This window comes from Cardiocondyla obscurior, linkage group LG25 (genome assembly GCF_019399895.1).
Source record: "Cardiocondyla obscurior isolate alpha-2009 linkage group LG25, Cobs3.1, whole genome shotgun sequence".
Lineage (NCBI taxonomy): Eukaryota > Metazoa > Arthropoda > Insecta > Hymenoptera > Formicidae > Cardiocondyla > Cardiocondyla obscurior.
In genome coordinates, this window is record NC_091888.1 from 1,591,101 (window position 1) to 1,607,563 (window position 16,463).

At 41.5% G+C, this 16,463-nt stretch overlaps 2 protein-coding genes across 2 annotated transcripts in view; one reads left to right on the plus strand and one right to left on the minus strand.

Moving 5' to 3' along the window:
- Positions 1-1,771: 1,771 nt before the first annotated feature.
- Np (serine protease notopleural) lies at positions 1,772-15,121 on the minus strand. Its single transcript, XM_070672376.1, has 10 exons — positions 15,013-15,121; positions 11,011-11,336; positions 8,796-10,251; positions 7,578-7,721; positions 7,131-7,277; positions 4,996-5,072; positions 4,459-4,559; positions 3,687-3,958; positions 3,331-3,485; positions 1,772-3,132 (listed from the first exon to the last, which is right to left on the minus strand). Exons 1-10 carry the CDS (start codon positions 15,119-15,121, stop codon positions 2,968-2,970), a joined length of 2,952 nt encoding a protein of 983 aa, XP_070528477.1. The 3' UTR covers positions 1,772-2,967.
- LOC139111831 (F-box/LRR-repeat protein 20) overlaps positions 6,481-16,463 on the plus strand; it is a 43,940-nt gene continuing 33,957 nt past the window's right edge. The window contains exon 1 of the mRNA XM_070672372.1: positions 6,481-6,519. The gene's annotated coding sequence lies outside the window, so the exon portion shown is untranslated. The remainder of the gene's footprint in view (positions 6,520-16,463) is intronic.

A 16,463-nucleotide genomic window follows, 5' to 3' on the forward strand; every position in this document is an offset into this window, starting at 1 on the left:
CTTGTGTGGGTCTGTGTATTTTTTTTTTTAACAGAAAGACCCGCGGCAATCGATAAAAAAAGGTGTCACGTGTACACACCAACGCGGGAGGGACGCGAGGTCATTCTAGTTGTGATATAAATTTTAACAACGTCGAAGTGCCAAACACTCGCGGCGTCGTATTGCGATCTCGCTTCGTTAGAAGTTTATCGAGTGCCTTTCATTAAAGCGGCGAACTCGATTTCGCAAAATTCCACCCCGTTCGTGCCCTAGACTCCCGAAAGGTAGGCGTCATCATACCGCGTGGGCGATATTCGAAATTACATACTCCCTTCCACCTTGCAAATATCAAACGCCCACGCTATTGTTCAATGTGCCACGCGTCGCGGGAATCCATCGGTGATGACGTAAGACAGGAAGATGCGCGCGACAAAGCATCCGCGCCGGAGGGTTTGGTAGGGGGTGTAATCGACACAGCTTTTGTAGATTCGAGCGATCGTTTCTTTTTCTTTAATGCACGTCTGAAATAGCCACAAAGGCCGGATGCGGCGACGGCAAATGAAATGCGAGGGTGGAAACCTTGTCGCACGGATTCAATCGATACTCCGAGTATTTACGTGTGTAACGAAACGTCGCATTATTTTGATCGCCGCACTTTGCGCCGCAACGTTCGCCGATAACTTCAATTAGCGAAAAACATATTCCACGCGATAACAATGCAGAGCGATGCGCGCGATACGTACTTTTCGATTGGCCAAACGTGTAGAATCGCACTGGGGGGAGGGAGCTCGTTGACGCAATTGCGCGAGGTGTTTCTGAATAATTAAGGCGGAAACGTCGTTAAAAAGCGCGCAGAGTACGTCCTCGTAAATTATATTTGAAACACGTGCGCGATTAAATCATACGCGGACACGTACGCCGGTCTGTTTGCGTACATACGTATACATGATATAATTTATGCATTTTTGTAGATAGAGATTTCCCTTATAAATTAAATTAAATAATAATATCTTGGTACATGTATGCGGTGCATTTTCCGATATTAGTCTTCCTCATGCGATCGTAGTTTAACTCGCAATTTATGTAAAATACGTCCTTTAGATTAAAATGTATGTAATGAGTCGCTTGATGGCTCGCAAACGAGCTATTGAGATTAATGAGCACGTTTTTACCATTAGCGCATCGTCAATTTGTTTTCACTTGAGACTAAACTCGAAGTAAGTACGAAATGAAGTGTTCGTCGTAGAAAGAAAGAAAGAGACGGGCTTTATGACGCCGTCGTCGGGCACATTTCCCTTCATTTCTTCCGAAAATCAATCGGAATAACTGGATATTCATGAGCCTCGAAGAATGCACTGAAATTCCCATTGGAATTTGCTGGAAATTACTATGTAAATTTATAACGAGCGGAACTGCACGTGATTGACGTCGACATGGAATATTAAACTGTAGGAACAGTTGCAGCGCGATTATTTCAAGATGTCGATGGTAATCTTTTTTGTAAATAATTGACAAGTGAAAGCGTCGCGCATACTAAATATTTGTTTTATCATATTGAAATAATCGATTAACAGTTTTATTAATTTAACGTTAATTGTTTCTTTTTTATCTGACGATTTTATGACGCTTCGTTTATCCCGCGCTCAGCTGTAGGCACGTTTTGATTTACAATAATAATATAGAAGGAAATTAAACATCGTTATTACGCGGATCTACGTAAATCTCGCGGTTTTTTAATCATATTTTGAAAAATAAAACGGGGAGTTCGATACTTTGTTCGTTGACAGGTAGAAGTCACCAAAAAAAAAAAAAGAAAAAAGAATCTGGGTTTTTCATTCAAGTTATATTCATTTGACAGTTTTTTCAAATATTTGTCGACGATATCGTAGAGTGTTTTGTCATATCGCGTAACGACAACTGCATGGGCAACTTTTGCGCAGACTGTGATTCGGTAAAACTTATTCTACTATATTTATATTATATATAAATACATATTCAGAAAATATGTAAATTCTGAATCACAGTAGCTTTACGATTAATCGCTTTAAATATTAAATGGGAAGTACATGAATATAGAAAGTATTAAATTACAAACACTTTCGTAAAATATCGCACGATAATTTCGGTTCAATGAATTAAAATATTATCTCGTTATACGTATATTGAGCTAAATGTATTGTATTTTAATTCACTTGAATTCGAATAAAAAGTTATTTTCAAAAATCATATGCGAATTTGAGTTGCAATAACAGATTCAATATTATTAGCGTAGGTTTTTATGTCATTAAATTATTAATATATCCAACAACTCCTTTGTAAATCTATTAATTAGCGCAATCACATGTGTTTTTATATGCGCTCGGTAAATCAGACATTGAGCAAACTGAACACATTAGAAAGAAATAGTCGGTATATGTTTGGTAGAAAGAGAAAACTTAAAAAAAAAAGAAAAAAAAAAGAATTAATGCTGTACACAGCATCTATGAATAATTAAAAGAATAATTTACTTTAAATGAGTAATTCCTCGTCCTGTGGAATTAATTATTTTAAATCGGTTCTAGATAAACGAATCTATGTTGATCGAAAACGTCGATCCCTCGTCACGAAATACGATGCTTATCACTGATACTCGTAGTGCCACCGACATCGCAGATCGATACCCGCCCTTTGTCCCTTCGCCGTGTACGTAACACGTTGGATATGCCCGGGAGATCGTGCGTATGCCGCGACTTTACAATCGCGGCAATCAGAATCGGTGGCTCCACATGTCGTCCGAGTTCGTAACACGCGCACAGAATCTCTGTGAATTCTCACGCTGGGATCTCTTAGATTTCTTTTTTTTCCACTAAATTGCACTTGGCTCACAGCTCCGACAGATGGTGCCGTCCGTCCGCTTGGCGATCGTTACGAGCGTCCGTAGGAGTCGGCGTGACGCGAAAGCGCGAATTTCGAGCGCGGAGCACGCTCCCTCCGGGTCGGGATGCTCGCTCAGAACTGCAGGATTTGATTTATCCAGTCGCGAAATTCCGAAATGCGGGTGTAAACTCCGGGTTGATTAGGCGCAGCGCACCCGATTCCCCAGCTGATTATCCCAGCGAGGACCCACCGTTTGTCTCGCGCTCTTTGGATGACCATTGGACCGCCGCTGTCACCCTGAGGACGAAACGTGACGAGTTAGAGATTTATTACGCACAAGCTTTCTTGCGTCAATAATAATAGATTCGAAGCATCGGTAATACTCGGAAAAATGTTTATTTTATTTGAATTATAAATCCCGATGAATTTAAATAAGTGTCTCGACGATTTTTCCAAGCCCGCGTGTATAAAGTCGCGGTAGAAATGAAAACTGACCTCGCAAGAGTCGAATCCGCCGTTTCGCCAACCGGCGCAGATAAATATGTGCGGAATGTATTCGTTGTAACCCGCGACTCTGTACATCGCCTCGCATACGCTGTTATTGATGACCGGTACTGCAACCTCCTGCAGCACGGACGGTAGCGGTCCCTCTGCGAAGATAAATTAAAATACTTTTAAATACATCCGCGCGATAAGAGTAGACCCCTCTCGGCTTAATAAAAGTTCCCCGTCAAAAATAATCCATAATTTTAATACCGATTAACGCGCGTGAATGTCAATACGGGAATATAAAACGCAAGCCGTATTATCGCTTATCCACTTTAATTAATTGCAAGTCTGTGTTTTGGTACCGTCGTAAAGTCTGCCCCAGCCAGTAACGTAAGCGGTACGACCGACGTAGGTTTCGTCGTCGTCGGGTAAGCAAATCGGCAGGATGTTCGGCTGGAACGGTAAGAGAGGCTCGTAAAATCGTAGCAGAGCGAGATCGTTTTCGTAAGTACGAGAATCGAATTGCGGGTGGCTCGCTACAATTTGCACTCTTCTCTCTTGGTATCCGTACGGCTCGTCTTCGTTCGCCCAGTCGTGCTCGCCGATCCTTAGCAGCAAATCGCTCGGTGGTACGCTGCAAAATATGTACATTAATATTTTAACGAGAAATTCCAAATATTATTTGACATTTTTATTGGCAGCTTACCGTTACGTATTAAATAACCCTGTGCTGCTAGAAACGCACGTTAAAAAGAGACTTTAGTGCTAAAAAGAATTGAAAAATTCCAGGAAAGAGAAACGTGCCGGCGACGATCTGAATAATAAAATGAGAAAAAAAAAAGGGAAAGAAAGAGAAATATTGGACCTTCGATTCTTTTACGGAATAACAGAATGTAAAGCTTTTTACGCTCCGCCGTAGGATGAGGGTCCACGTGATGGCCTTGGTCTCAAATATATCGATCGAGAAAATATTTATACAAACTGGGATAATCTTTTTTTGTCGCACGAAAATATAATATGCGCGTGGTAAGAAGACTTCGTGCCGCGACGTTAGTGAACATTGCGGATGATTAAGATGATCGTGCGGGTGGGAGAGAACTTGATTAGAGTGCCATAGCTATTGCAAACACTTACCTTTCGATGCAGTGCGCTGCGGTAATAGCCCAGTTCTCGTTCAACAATGCCGCGCCGCATTTGTGCAGATACGTCTGCGATCGCCATTGACGTAACGAGATCTGGAAGGAAATCCGTTTCGTGAGAAAATTTATCGCTGGACGTCGTGTCTTGCGACGATCGATCCGCGCGTTATCTCCGGCACGTAATAAAATGACGATCTCGTTGTTGACGCGAAAGACCAACGTCGTAATGAAATTCCTTTAGATTCGAGACAATCCGTTCAGGCGCGTTGTACGTTTATTATATACCTATCTTCGAATAAATTGATTAATTTTGATTTACGATAATTTCGTGAAAATCAATTTTTATTAAATTTGAATTTTTTTTTTCTTTTTTTCTTTTAAAGTTACATTTAATATTAATTATCTTTGAGTAATTGTCATCGGACTTGAGTTGAATGGAAACTAAGTTTTGAAAGAAAACGTGGCTGTGGCAAATAAAATGGCAAGGCGGTAAACTATTCGATTGTGTCTCTTATGAAAATTTGATTCTTACCTGCCAAGGCCATTTTCCAAAAGAGCTACGTTCACCACCGACGATTTTCGGCTCCGGGAACATTCTCCGTCCACATACTGCAAGAATAAACATTGTCGAATTAAATTGCATCGGTCTTAATTGAACGGTCATGCTGGGGAACAGACGCGCTGCGTTTGTTCGACTGGTTGGTACCGGTACCGTTGCGCGGATGCATCGCTCACATAATTCTTTTGTCTGCCCGTAGGCGGAATTAGAATTTTTATATCGACGATATTTTCTACGTACTCGCGACACGCGGCGCACAACGCATTGATTACGGGAAATTACGGACGTTAAAATTTATGACTATAGTATCATTATTTAAATTAAGTTGTACTATTGCTCATGCAACTCGGATAATGGTATCTTAGATAATGGCATATAAAGTGGTCGTTAATCCATAAATTATAGTGTTTTCTGTATTGTAGTTATAATCATACTGCGTGCATTTTATTTAAATAGTTATAATCTTTGAACTATAATTAATTTAATAAATTTTAAGAATGTTTCCTTCTCTCTATAAAAAAATTAGCGCGTTATTCATAAATTAGCTTTTTAATTGTTGCCGCTTAAAACCGACGCTGATTAATTCTCTCTCGCTTGGCTTGTTTCACGCCAAGCGAGAGTCAACGTCGGCTGTTAGGTCGGCGAATTTGAGGTACGGTTTAATTTTAATATTTAATTAATATGTCCAGATAAAGACGGTCTTCGCGATTTTCGAGATCGAGGACGACCCGGTGGAAGGACCGTCTTTGTCTGGACATATTAATTCAATATTACAATTAAATCGAACGAAAGTAACAAATAGATAGGCGCGGGGTGGCGGGGGAGGACAGGGTAAGAGCGAGTGCGGTATATTCCCCCACTACTCCCACTCTCGCTTTGTCCTTCTCCAGCGGTCGCGCGAGCACACACGTATTACACACTGCGGAGCAAGCACGTGTCTCCGTACCAAAAGTAATTCGCACTTTCGTTTAACGAAAACCCTTCCGGCACGATAACCACGATTAACCACTTGATATTTCTTTATGTTACAGATCGACGCAGTTGCTGTCCGCTGTTCGCTGTCGTCAACGAGTGCCGTTACCGCCGACAATTAATAATTATACGAACCGCGGTCGGTTCGTCGGTCGTCCCGCGAGATCCGCTGAGTATTCGGGCGTAGTTTTGCGACACGCGACTTACTTTTAATCGCGAGTACCGAACCATGTAACGCGCGAGTGATCGTCGTATAATTTTCGCGGTATTAAAATCACGGGTCGGGGTGTTCGCGAGTTTCCAGTGCGCGGAAGGATGACTCGACACGTCCCATCTGAGAGGAGGAGCAGGCCCGGGACGGGCATCCTGCATCGGCGGAGCAACTTTTAAGTAAGTATAAATTAAAAAAAAAAAAATCTTTTTTTTTTTATTAATCTCGTTAACTGACATTCTATTAATATTTTCTTTTTTATGTTACAGTCAGCGCCAGAATTTTATAACTCCGCTGAAGTTCATACAAATTGGGTAAGTCGCATGATTTTTTTTTTGTAGTTTATATTTGGAGTCTCTAAAAAAATAGCGTACGTGTAGCTCGCGCATAGTTTCTTCTAATTGATTTTAAAAAACGAATTTACTCGAAATACGAGAAATACATTTAAAAAATGCAGGACTTTCTGAACAATAAAAAATTACAAAAACTTAGGAAACAAAAACTCGAAGAATTTAACACAAACATAAATCTTTTTCTGTATCTAAAATTTTTTTTTGCAAGTTAAACAAATACATGTACAAGTTTCTACGTGTTGAAAGAGATGTCTGCCTTATCGAACGAGGGGTTTAATTACCGCGGGGAAAAGACGAAAGCGTCGCCGCGTGAGAAGTTGGTTCATTTTCATGAATTTAACTAGAGCAAAATCGAACGGAGTAACGTGAATTCCGACAGTGACCCGAATCCAGTTCCGCATTTCACCCGTCATTTTGTTTTTAGTCCCGAGACCAGTTCTACTCGAGTAACGATTCGTTCCGGTCGCCCAGTCTGAGAACGATCTAATTTATTTTTATTCTATGCACCCGCTCTTACACGCGAAGTGCCCGGTGTAATATTACCGTAAATCATTAAACATTCAAGTATTAACCTTGCTTGTAATCCGACATATTGAGGGTCTCCATCGGTACCGGAAGGTCCGTGTCGATCGTAACGCTGGCGATCGTTGATAGTAAAGTAGATAACATTGGTCTTTGCGTAGTGTCGGGGATGATAGTGCTTTCGGTTATCGGTTTAGCTGAAAATTTGAAATAAAACATTAGTTAATTAAACGTTACGTTAAAAAAAAAAAAAATCTAATTATCTTTGTGCAAATTAAACTTCACGTTATTCAAAAAAATTTGAGTAAAAAATTTTTAATTAGGTATTATTAAAATAATAAAATTTAGAAACACTTAATTGATATCTGTATCACGACTTGTTAGATATTACTTTCAAGTTTTTATTCGCTTACGTAATTAGTTGATTTTAATAAATCTTTTTAAACTCCCAAATCGCAAATTGTTTTCGAAGGCGAAGGCTACAATTAATGTCTTACCAGAAGTCAGAGACTGTATAGTAGATTCCGTAACCGGTTCGGTCGTCGACTCTTGAGTCTGCGGTAACTTTTCGGTGGTGGGCGACTGAATCATTATCCAACCATCCGGAGTCGTTATCGGCGACCACTGTGTTTCCGCTTTCTCTGCGTAGTGAACAAACGTAATGAATACAAAATCTAATTATATTTTAATTGATCACGCAATTACGAATTAAAGAGCTGCGATTTTATCTGCGAGAATCCGCAGAAAGATAATTTATTGCGCTAGAGAGATATATGTATACATATATACTAATCGAGAAAATAAATTATTTTTAAATTAAAAAAAAAAAAAAGAAAAAAAAAACGATTTCGCGATTCTCTTTCAAGTGAGCAAAATTTGTATTTCTTACAACATCTTAATTTGTTTCAGTGATATATTCTATGCTAATTCGTAATAGCATAAACCGGTTTGATTCTTTAATTTGGGATGGTCGAAAAAAATTTTTTTTTTTTTTTGCGAGGCAAATCATAGTTATTAGAAGATATTTCGAAATTTCGCTCACACGCAAAAGAGAGAGAAAGAGATATAAAAGGGAGAGACGGTTGTAACGTCCGGGAATAGTTCAGGATGGCCAGTTTCGTGAACCGTTATTTTTTTTCGAGAATATATCAAAGAAATATGTATATTGGACCAATAGCACGACCGACGTCGTGTTTCTATGCAATAATCTTTTCTTGGGATTGAGGAATGCCTTTGTTCACATTTATAAGCTTGATTTACTCGGGTAAAATAAAGTAACTGCTTATATAGAATTTTGAACGTCTTTTTACACTTGGCAATAGACAGTCGCGGATTTTATATATGCTCCCTTCGTCGGCATCGGTCGGCCCTTCGAAGAATTATCGGAAACGTGATTAGCAAGTTTATTCATTCTACGTCTGTATGTTAATCGGTGAAATCGAAGAAAACGCGCCCTTGTCGTCAATAGGAAATCACGATAGCGATCCGTCTCGCACGGCACGGCACGCGGCATGAATCAAAACGCTGGAAATACGCGAAAGCCCGTTGATAGAACGTTGTGCAAATTTAATAGTCTTTTACTTTCGCCTTTCGCTTCAGATCGGCGATATTTTAGTCGCCAAAATTTTAGACGTTAAATCATGCAACTACAATTGCAAGATTTATGATATTCTGATACGCGATGTGGAAAAGAAATTCGATAACATTTTATTCACCTGTCGACGTAGTTCCCGGTGATGTTGACGTCTCGTTCGGCGTCTTTGTAGAAACTTGATCGGAGTTGGAGCTCCACGTCACTAGTCCTGGCGAATATGTAGTCAACGGGATCTCCTCGAGGGTGTGATTAACATTTTGACCCTTGGTAGGAGGTACGTAGGTCGAGGTGCTCTCGTTCCTAACGGTAAACGTGGATATCGAACTCGAGATACTTGTGGTGACCTCCACAATGCTGGACGTGTTCACAGGAACCTTTGTCAGGGGTATCGGCTTTGTCGTGCTGGGTCTTGGTTTCGTAACGCCAACCGTTGAACTGACAGTTGACGGCCTCGTTCTCTCCGTAGTCGTCGTGACGCTGGTATATTCGGGTCTAGTGGTCTTCGTGGTTGTACTTGCGATCTTAGTGGGCTTTAATCTCGTCACGGTCGACGAGGACGGCTTAGCCGTGGTCGTTGTTCTGCTAATCGTTGTTTTAGCCGTCGTCGATTTAGCGGTGGTTGTTCTGATTGTCGGCGGTCTCGTCGTCGCCGTCGTCGTTTTTGTGATCGTAGTCGTCTTCGGCGTCGTCGTTTTTGTGACAGGCACTTTCTGATCTGGAATTTTTGTCACTACGGTGGTCTTCTGACTGCTCGTAATTGCCGTCGTTGCAGACGACGGTCTAATCACGGTGGAGGCTAAAGTATTCTCCGTTGCTTGATCGTTGCTCGTGCTGGAAAATCCAGCGCTGCTGAACGATCCTGAGGTTGAGTGAGGCTTAGTCGTCACTGGCAAGGTGGTGCCAAAACTTGAATTCGTGAGAGGCTTCGAAGAAGTTGACGGTCTTTTTGTCAGTGTAGTGGTTGTTTTTGTCGTTACTACTGGACGTTTCGTTGTCACGGTGGTGCTGGGCCTCTTCGTGGTCGGCTTTTTCGTGATGGGATGAGTCAGCGGCTTTACCGACGTCGTATTTCTTGGCGGAAACCTTGTCGAAGGTACTACTTTCTGCGTGGTAGTCGCGAGAACGTCCTTTAGCGTAGTCGCGATCGATTCGTGTTGAATCGGCCTGCGAGTAGTCGAAGAGAGCGGTTTCTGGGATGCTTGCACCGTTGGTCTTTGCACCGTTGTCGCGGAGACAACAGGCTTCCTCGTAGTTAGAAATGTCGTAATGGTCGTAAGTTTTATTACGTCGGTGCTAGGTCGGAGGGTAGAAGCCAAGGTGGACGGTTTCGTAGGCTGTTTCGTTGTACTCGGTAATATACTTGATGGAATATTTACAGTACTATTGGCTTTCTTCAACGATGTGGCTACCGTGCTCGGTCCGGCGTTTTGCACGGTTTGGAATGTTGAGAGGCGAGTGGTCTGCGTAGTCGTTTCTATCGTTGTAATCGTTGGCTTCTTTGTCACGAACTTTGTGGTGTCTCTCATCGTATTTGCTGACGTTTGCGTACTTTGCGTATTCAAGAATGCGGATGTCGTCTATAAAATTAGAAAATTATTAAATTAATTAATAATATAGATGCGTGTAATTTGATAAATTAATCTTTTAATACGATATACGTTTTGAAAAGAAATACATTTAAAATTAAAATTATTACATGTATAGGAATATTTAGTATTTAACAGCAATAAAAAAATTAGATATTATTTTACTGACTTTGGTCATATCATTTTTCAAATGGTTAAAAAAATTTGCGAGATTTCTAAATGTTTTTAAATTACGTCTTTATGCATATGCATTACGTGCTAATGGACAACTTTCTTCCTTCGATTCATAAATCAATTATGAGATCATGCACGTTACTGTGTCTAGCTCGATGATTTCACGCAGAGAAAGTTATTATAATGATCGGAAAGAATTGAAAAAAAAAAATATCTTGTTCTTCCTCACGTATTGTAATCTAAACTGTTTTATCGTTTGTTATCACTGTCTTTTAAACATTTTTTCTTAAATTAAAATTTACGAGAGATAAAATAAAATTACGACAATCGCGTGCTATTTTAAATAAAAAAGGACTTGAATTGTTTTCCATCGGTTCGCGCATGTTTTACGAAACACCAAGTCCAGCGCAGATGATCTGACAGTAGTGATGACGAGTAGAAATTGCAAAGAACGTTACTTCAGATCCGTCGAATCGTCTCTAAAAATTTCAAGTTATCACGCTGCTCATTTCTACTGACGCATGGCGCAACGTGTTGAGCCGGCTTGTTGCTTCATTACCGGTCGTCTATACTTGCCATAATTTGCGAGGGTCCGATTGGTTTTTTCTCATCGGTCGGCTTCGGTTTTGTGAGCAAATAGTCCGGTATGCCGCTGCTGCCGATAGGCCTGTGGGTCGTGATGAACGGCCTTGGGGGTGACGGACCGTCGTCGATAGTGTTGTCCTGCGGGAAAATGTCCGGCTCGTCGTCAATTTTGCAGCAGCTACCGAAGTAGAAGCGATCGATGCAGGTGCCAAGGTGCGTGCCATTAGCCTTCTTACAGGTAAACGCGAACATGCACACACCGGTCTCACCGCTCTTGCGTGACACGCAGGGCAAGTGTCTGATGTTCCTTCCCGTGCCTGCAAAAACGAGGGAACAGCCGTCATTACATCCATCTATGACAAGACGATTTTCAATCGAGATTCAAACGTTATTTTAAAACATCACTGATTGAAAAATGTTTTTTTTTTTTTTTTCGCATTATTTACGCGTTTAATTTTCACGGCGTCGCATCTGCATTTTAAATTTTAACTTACGTCTTAGGAATTATATTAACGCATCGCTTTGCTTTGATTTTTCTCTCTCGTTCAATGCCTTACGAAGATAATTTGCCGGAACTCGCTGTCGCGATATCTCATTACGATGCGTGATTCTCTCAGGCGATAGACAGGATTCTTCCGTTCGGGAGATTATCTTACACATTAATGCGAAAGTAAAGGCTCTTTTACCGCGGGGCGGAAAATCGCGAAATAAAACGTCACGAAGTGATGCTACGAGGTGGAATTCCCTCCTTCTCTCGGCGCATCCCGAATGGTCGTCAACGGTGGTTAGATAAACGCTTCCGTGTTCTCTGATCTCCTCCGAAGTATATATCAACCTTCACCCGGTGTCTATAACTGTTCATTCACAGTATACGTTCCACATTCCCCGCCCGTAACACTTCGCTCTCGTATCACCGACGTATCTGCTTATAATTCTCTCTTAATGATCTGCCGACCGTTCGACTGCGATTCCCACCGTAAGATGATAGAAAACGCCGGACAGCATAAACGGCGCATAATTGCGAGACGCGAAAGGAAACACATTGAATATATGATGGATAGATCTGATCACGTCGAGACGTGACAAGCGGACGCGTCGAGCGATAACTTATATCATATTAATACGGAAGTTATAAACTTGTTGACAATATTTATCAACTTGTAAGTTCAATAATATCATCCGCATTGAATGCGTTAGATCTTAAAGCGGTTGTCGCCTTCGGTAAAAAAAAAAAAAAAAAAAAAAAAAATTTACGAAGATCACTTGTACATTATTAATCGGATAACAGGATTCTTTTTCTGGGTCCACGGCGCATTGTACGTCGACAGAGCGGAAAGTGGATAAACAAACATATGTCATGTTAAACTTAAAAAATCGAAAATATCAGAGGCGTATAACGGAATGGCAGAAGTCTGCTTTGACAATGATTCATACGGTTGTGCAATACAGTTAGCCACGAAAGAGCGACGCGCGGGAGGAAGAATTTCTCCGCTCCGAAATAACGCGTGGGCTTTTAGACGAAAATCAAAATTACACAAAGAACGCCGCGACCGCGCACGGTAAAAAATTAATTAATCGAATTAATCGATCTGTTAACGCACGAGATAATTTCATACAAATTTCATTAAAGTAACTCGAGGAGTAAGAAAACAGCGCGCAACTCGAGCGGCGAACGCCGTTCACGGGCCTTAAAAATTCTGACGGGGTTGTAAATCTCGCTGGGAACGACTTTCCAGGGTAGGATTCTTCGGTAATTGTGATTTTATATCGACGATCGATTGTAAAACGCTAATGCGTGTGCGGCGTATGCCGCATTATATCGAGGAACGAATTGATGTCAGGCGAGGCGAAGCATCTCGGTACCGTTAAGTTTCAATGTATGAGCTAGTTGCCCGACCCAAAAGTGGGTCACAGTCATAGCCTAATGTAACAGCCCGTTTCCCTCTAAGACACCTTACGATCTCCTCCTCTGCCACCGACATTTTTTTCTCCCTCCTTCTTTTTCTCTCTTTTTCCCGAGGTCTTCGGCCCAACGAAATCGCCATGTGCATTCCGGGGTGCTCCGGGTCGGTATGACCAAATGACCCGAGATGCTTGGATGGACCAGGCACGTTCTCGGTATAAACACGGCAGACCTATCAACGGTATTCCTGATATACTCGGAGTATATCGCGCCAAAGAAAGTGACGGACCACTTAACGTGACGAACGCGCGACTTTACTTTGTTAACTGGTATACATCGGGCTTATACAACTAGCTTACACGAGATTGCGGAGAAAAAAAAAAAAAAGAGAGAGAGAGAGAGAGAGAGAGATGTGGTGTAAAAGAATTTTAAGGCGATCATCGTGAAATTTAACGTATAATTGATTAGCGCGAATTGCTGCTCGCGAATTAATTAACGGCAGCGAGACCGGCCGTAATTTCCGTAGTACTCCGAACTGGACGGGTCGTTAAAGCGTCGTGGTTTTTCCGCGAGAGTTTACTTTCTTTTGTGCGAGCTTGGCGAGTCGACGGGCATTTCGTGGCTAGTAAAGATCAACCATAAAATTGTTTGCGGTCCCGGCGCTATCAGGTCAGTCGGTCAAACCCGCTCGCCCAAAAAGTCGCTACACGCCCAGTCATCTTTCCGCGTAGAAAATGTGTGCTGGCGGAAGTGACGCGTTAGTTAGTCACCAGCATGAAAGAAAGTTGGCGACGCCTTTATGTAGCTGGCGGAATTTCGAGCGGTACCATATCATATCACAGCACGGGCGTGTGTGCGTGCGTGCGTACGTGCGTGCGTGCGTGCGTGCACGAACGCCTACGCGATCGCGCAGAAGAATTTCACTCGCGGCATAGCTCATTGTAGGAAAGTGCTTATCTGATCGCGACGAGCATCGCTCGGTTGCGGAAGTGTCGCAGAAGAAAGCGATCCGCATTATCAGATTATTATACATATGATTTATTACCGCGGATAGAAATGACGTTGCGAAATTAGGTTTATTTGAGAGCCCGAGGGCAACGCGCGTTGCACCGCCGAAGCGAAGAATCGAAGACAATGTTCGGTTATCCCGCAGATCTTAGCCGGTTGATGAAAACGATCACGCGACAATCGATGGGATTGGGGGATGACGGGAGCGGAAAAATTACTGTAAGTCACGCGGCTCGATGACCGTGGCTGACCCACTTTTACGTCAGAAAACTGACCAGTCCGCCCACGTTCCGTTCGAACACGAATTCAAGGTAGGTTCAATGCCGCTGCACGACGGAGACAAGCAACACGCTTACGCACACGCGTAGATCGGACACTCGCTGCGCCGGTTACTGGTATTTGTGTACCGATCCGTTACTCAGCTGACACACGAGGAAAATGCAACGAGCGTGAAAGAGCCAGCGGGACGGGCAGGAGATATGTCGCTGGACTGTAGGAATCGAGTTAAAATTCCCGTCACAACTAGATTGATGTTTTAAATGTGTAAATGCGCACTGCAGTTCTAGAAAATCCGGAGAATACGCTGATGGAAAACAATCTTTATATATTATACGGAATTTTTTAATACAAGTTTTTTTTTCAATTTAAAACTGATACAAATTTTATCGTACAAGACTTACATTCAACGAGTTTAAAAATACGACACTAATGTTGTATAAATTTGTATCAAACTGTCGACATCGATCAAGTCAGTACAAGTATATTAATTTTAAGCGGCTTTAATACGCCTGTCGTCGATGATCTTAAGCGTAATTTCGGAAGAACGCGCTGAGCTTATTTTGGTCGGTTAATTTTCGGTTACGTTGGCGATTATATCTAATTAAAGCGATTTATAATCGGAGGTCGATACACCGGAGGCATCACGCAATTTCCGTAAGACGACGTAACGGCAATTTAATTAGCGAATTACAATCATTAAACATCGTGCATCACAGAGAAACTCTCCCAACTGCGCTGATCCTATCTGGAAGAAAACTATCGATACTCTTCCCGCGAATAATAGAGCGATCTGGAGTACTTACTTCCTGGTTGAAATTGAGTAACATAGATCGGGCTGGCGATAGCAACGGTACAGATCAACACATTGCCAATGATAACGGCGGTCCAGGCCTGTTTTCGCCGGTCGCACATCTGAAACGCAGATGAAAACCGAAAGAAATTAGACTCACTCTTTGGAAGAACTTTTTTATTTTATTTTTTAATTTTTATTATTTCCATCTTTTTCTCGCGCTATTAATTATCGTTTTGTGATGTATTAAAAAAAAAAAAAAAGAAAAATTAAGATCAAGAAAATATTAAGATAAAATAATTATGCTCCGCATGATCATAACTTGTGTCAACGATCCGATCTTCTACGAACGCAATTAGTGATTCATCCCCAAAACTCGCGAAGCGGACCCGTTTATGAATAATTCAGACAATGCCGACCGTGACATTCGTAGCGTGATGATAAATCTGGGAAGATTCTCACGAAGAATGGACGGGGCGAAGAACTAACTCTTCGTCTGGCCATAATTACATGATGTAATTGCATTTGATTATGGCGTGGCGTTAGAGTACTCATGACTATGCTTTAACGTTCGTTCTTCGTGAGTCGCGGACAGCTCGCTTCAATTCGCCACCGGATACTGCTTACAATTAAACGAGCCACTTTCGACCGTTCGTATCGGCGATAATATAATTACGACGGTAATTTCAGCGCGAATTAATGCCCTCGGTGTCATAGTAATTAGAACACTTGACAAATCATCTTACACCGAGGGGGCGCAACTCATTTATCTTTCGCAGCAAATAGAAAAGTAGAAACACGATCTCAACTGCAGGTGCACGGTACAAAGTATGCCGAGTAAAATGCCCCCATGATGCAGAACTAAACACAAACGTTATGTAATTAATTCTGATTAATTGATGATCAAACACGATTTCCTCAGTAACGGCATATTCACATTCTGTTGCCTTCGCAATAGTAAAAACTGCTAACGAATAAATGATAAGGCGGAACCGATTGCTCATCGTGCGTGAAATTATATCTGGATTTAATTAGTTCGGGATTCACGTTCTTGTTTATTCGCGTAACACATTTGAAATGCGAGCGAGCAGATTTACGTATTCGACGTATAATTCTTCGGATCTGATCGAGAATTAAATCAAAGATAATTATTTTGTGCATCACGATGTAATTGTCACTTAATACAGAAAAAAAAAAATTCGACATTACTGGCCGCGCGTTGCGCAACGAAACTTTTGACTTGACGTGAGGATACCAGATCGGTCAGTGACCGGATTGCGAAAAAAAAAATTTACTCTGCGAATAAGAATAGAGAAAAAGAAAGAGACAACTTAAGAAAATAAAAAAAAAAAGAAAAAAAAATATATCGAGATTCTTGATTCGCTTCTGGATTACGAGATCGACATCGAGATTTCGTTTTCGATTTCTAGATCTTAGAACTTTTTTTCTTCTTGGCCGCCATCT

What these genes read in the sequence shown, in the direction of transcription:
- Np (XM_070672376.1), bottom strand. Translation starts at nt 15,121, where the DNA reads ATGTGCGACCGGCGAAAACAGGCCTGGACCGCCGTTATCATTGGCAAT. An exon ending in TACTCAATTTCAACCAGGAA is followed by an intron (nt 11,337 to 15,012) that starts GTAAGTACTCCA and finishes TCGTTTTTGCAG; the next exon opens with GCACGGGAAGGAACATCAGA. An exon ending in GCGGATTCGACTCTTGCGAG is followed by an intron (nt 3,133 to 3,330) that starts GTCAGTTTTCAT and finishes TTTCGTCCTCAG; the next exon opens with GGTGACAGCGGCGGTCCAAT.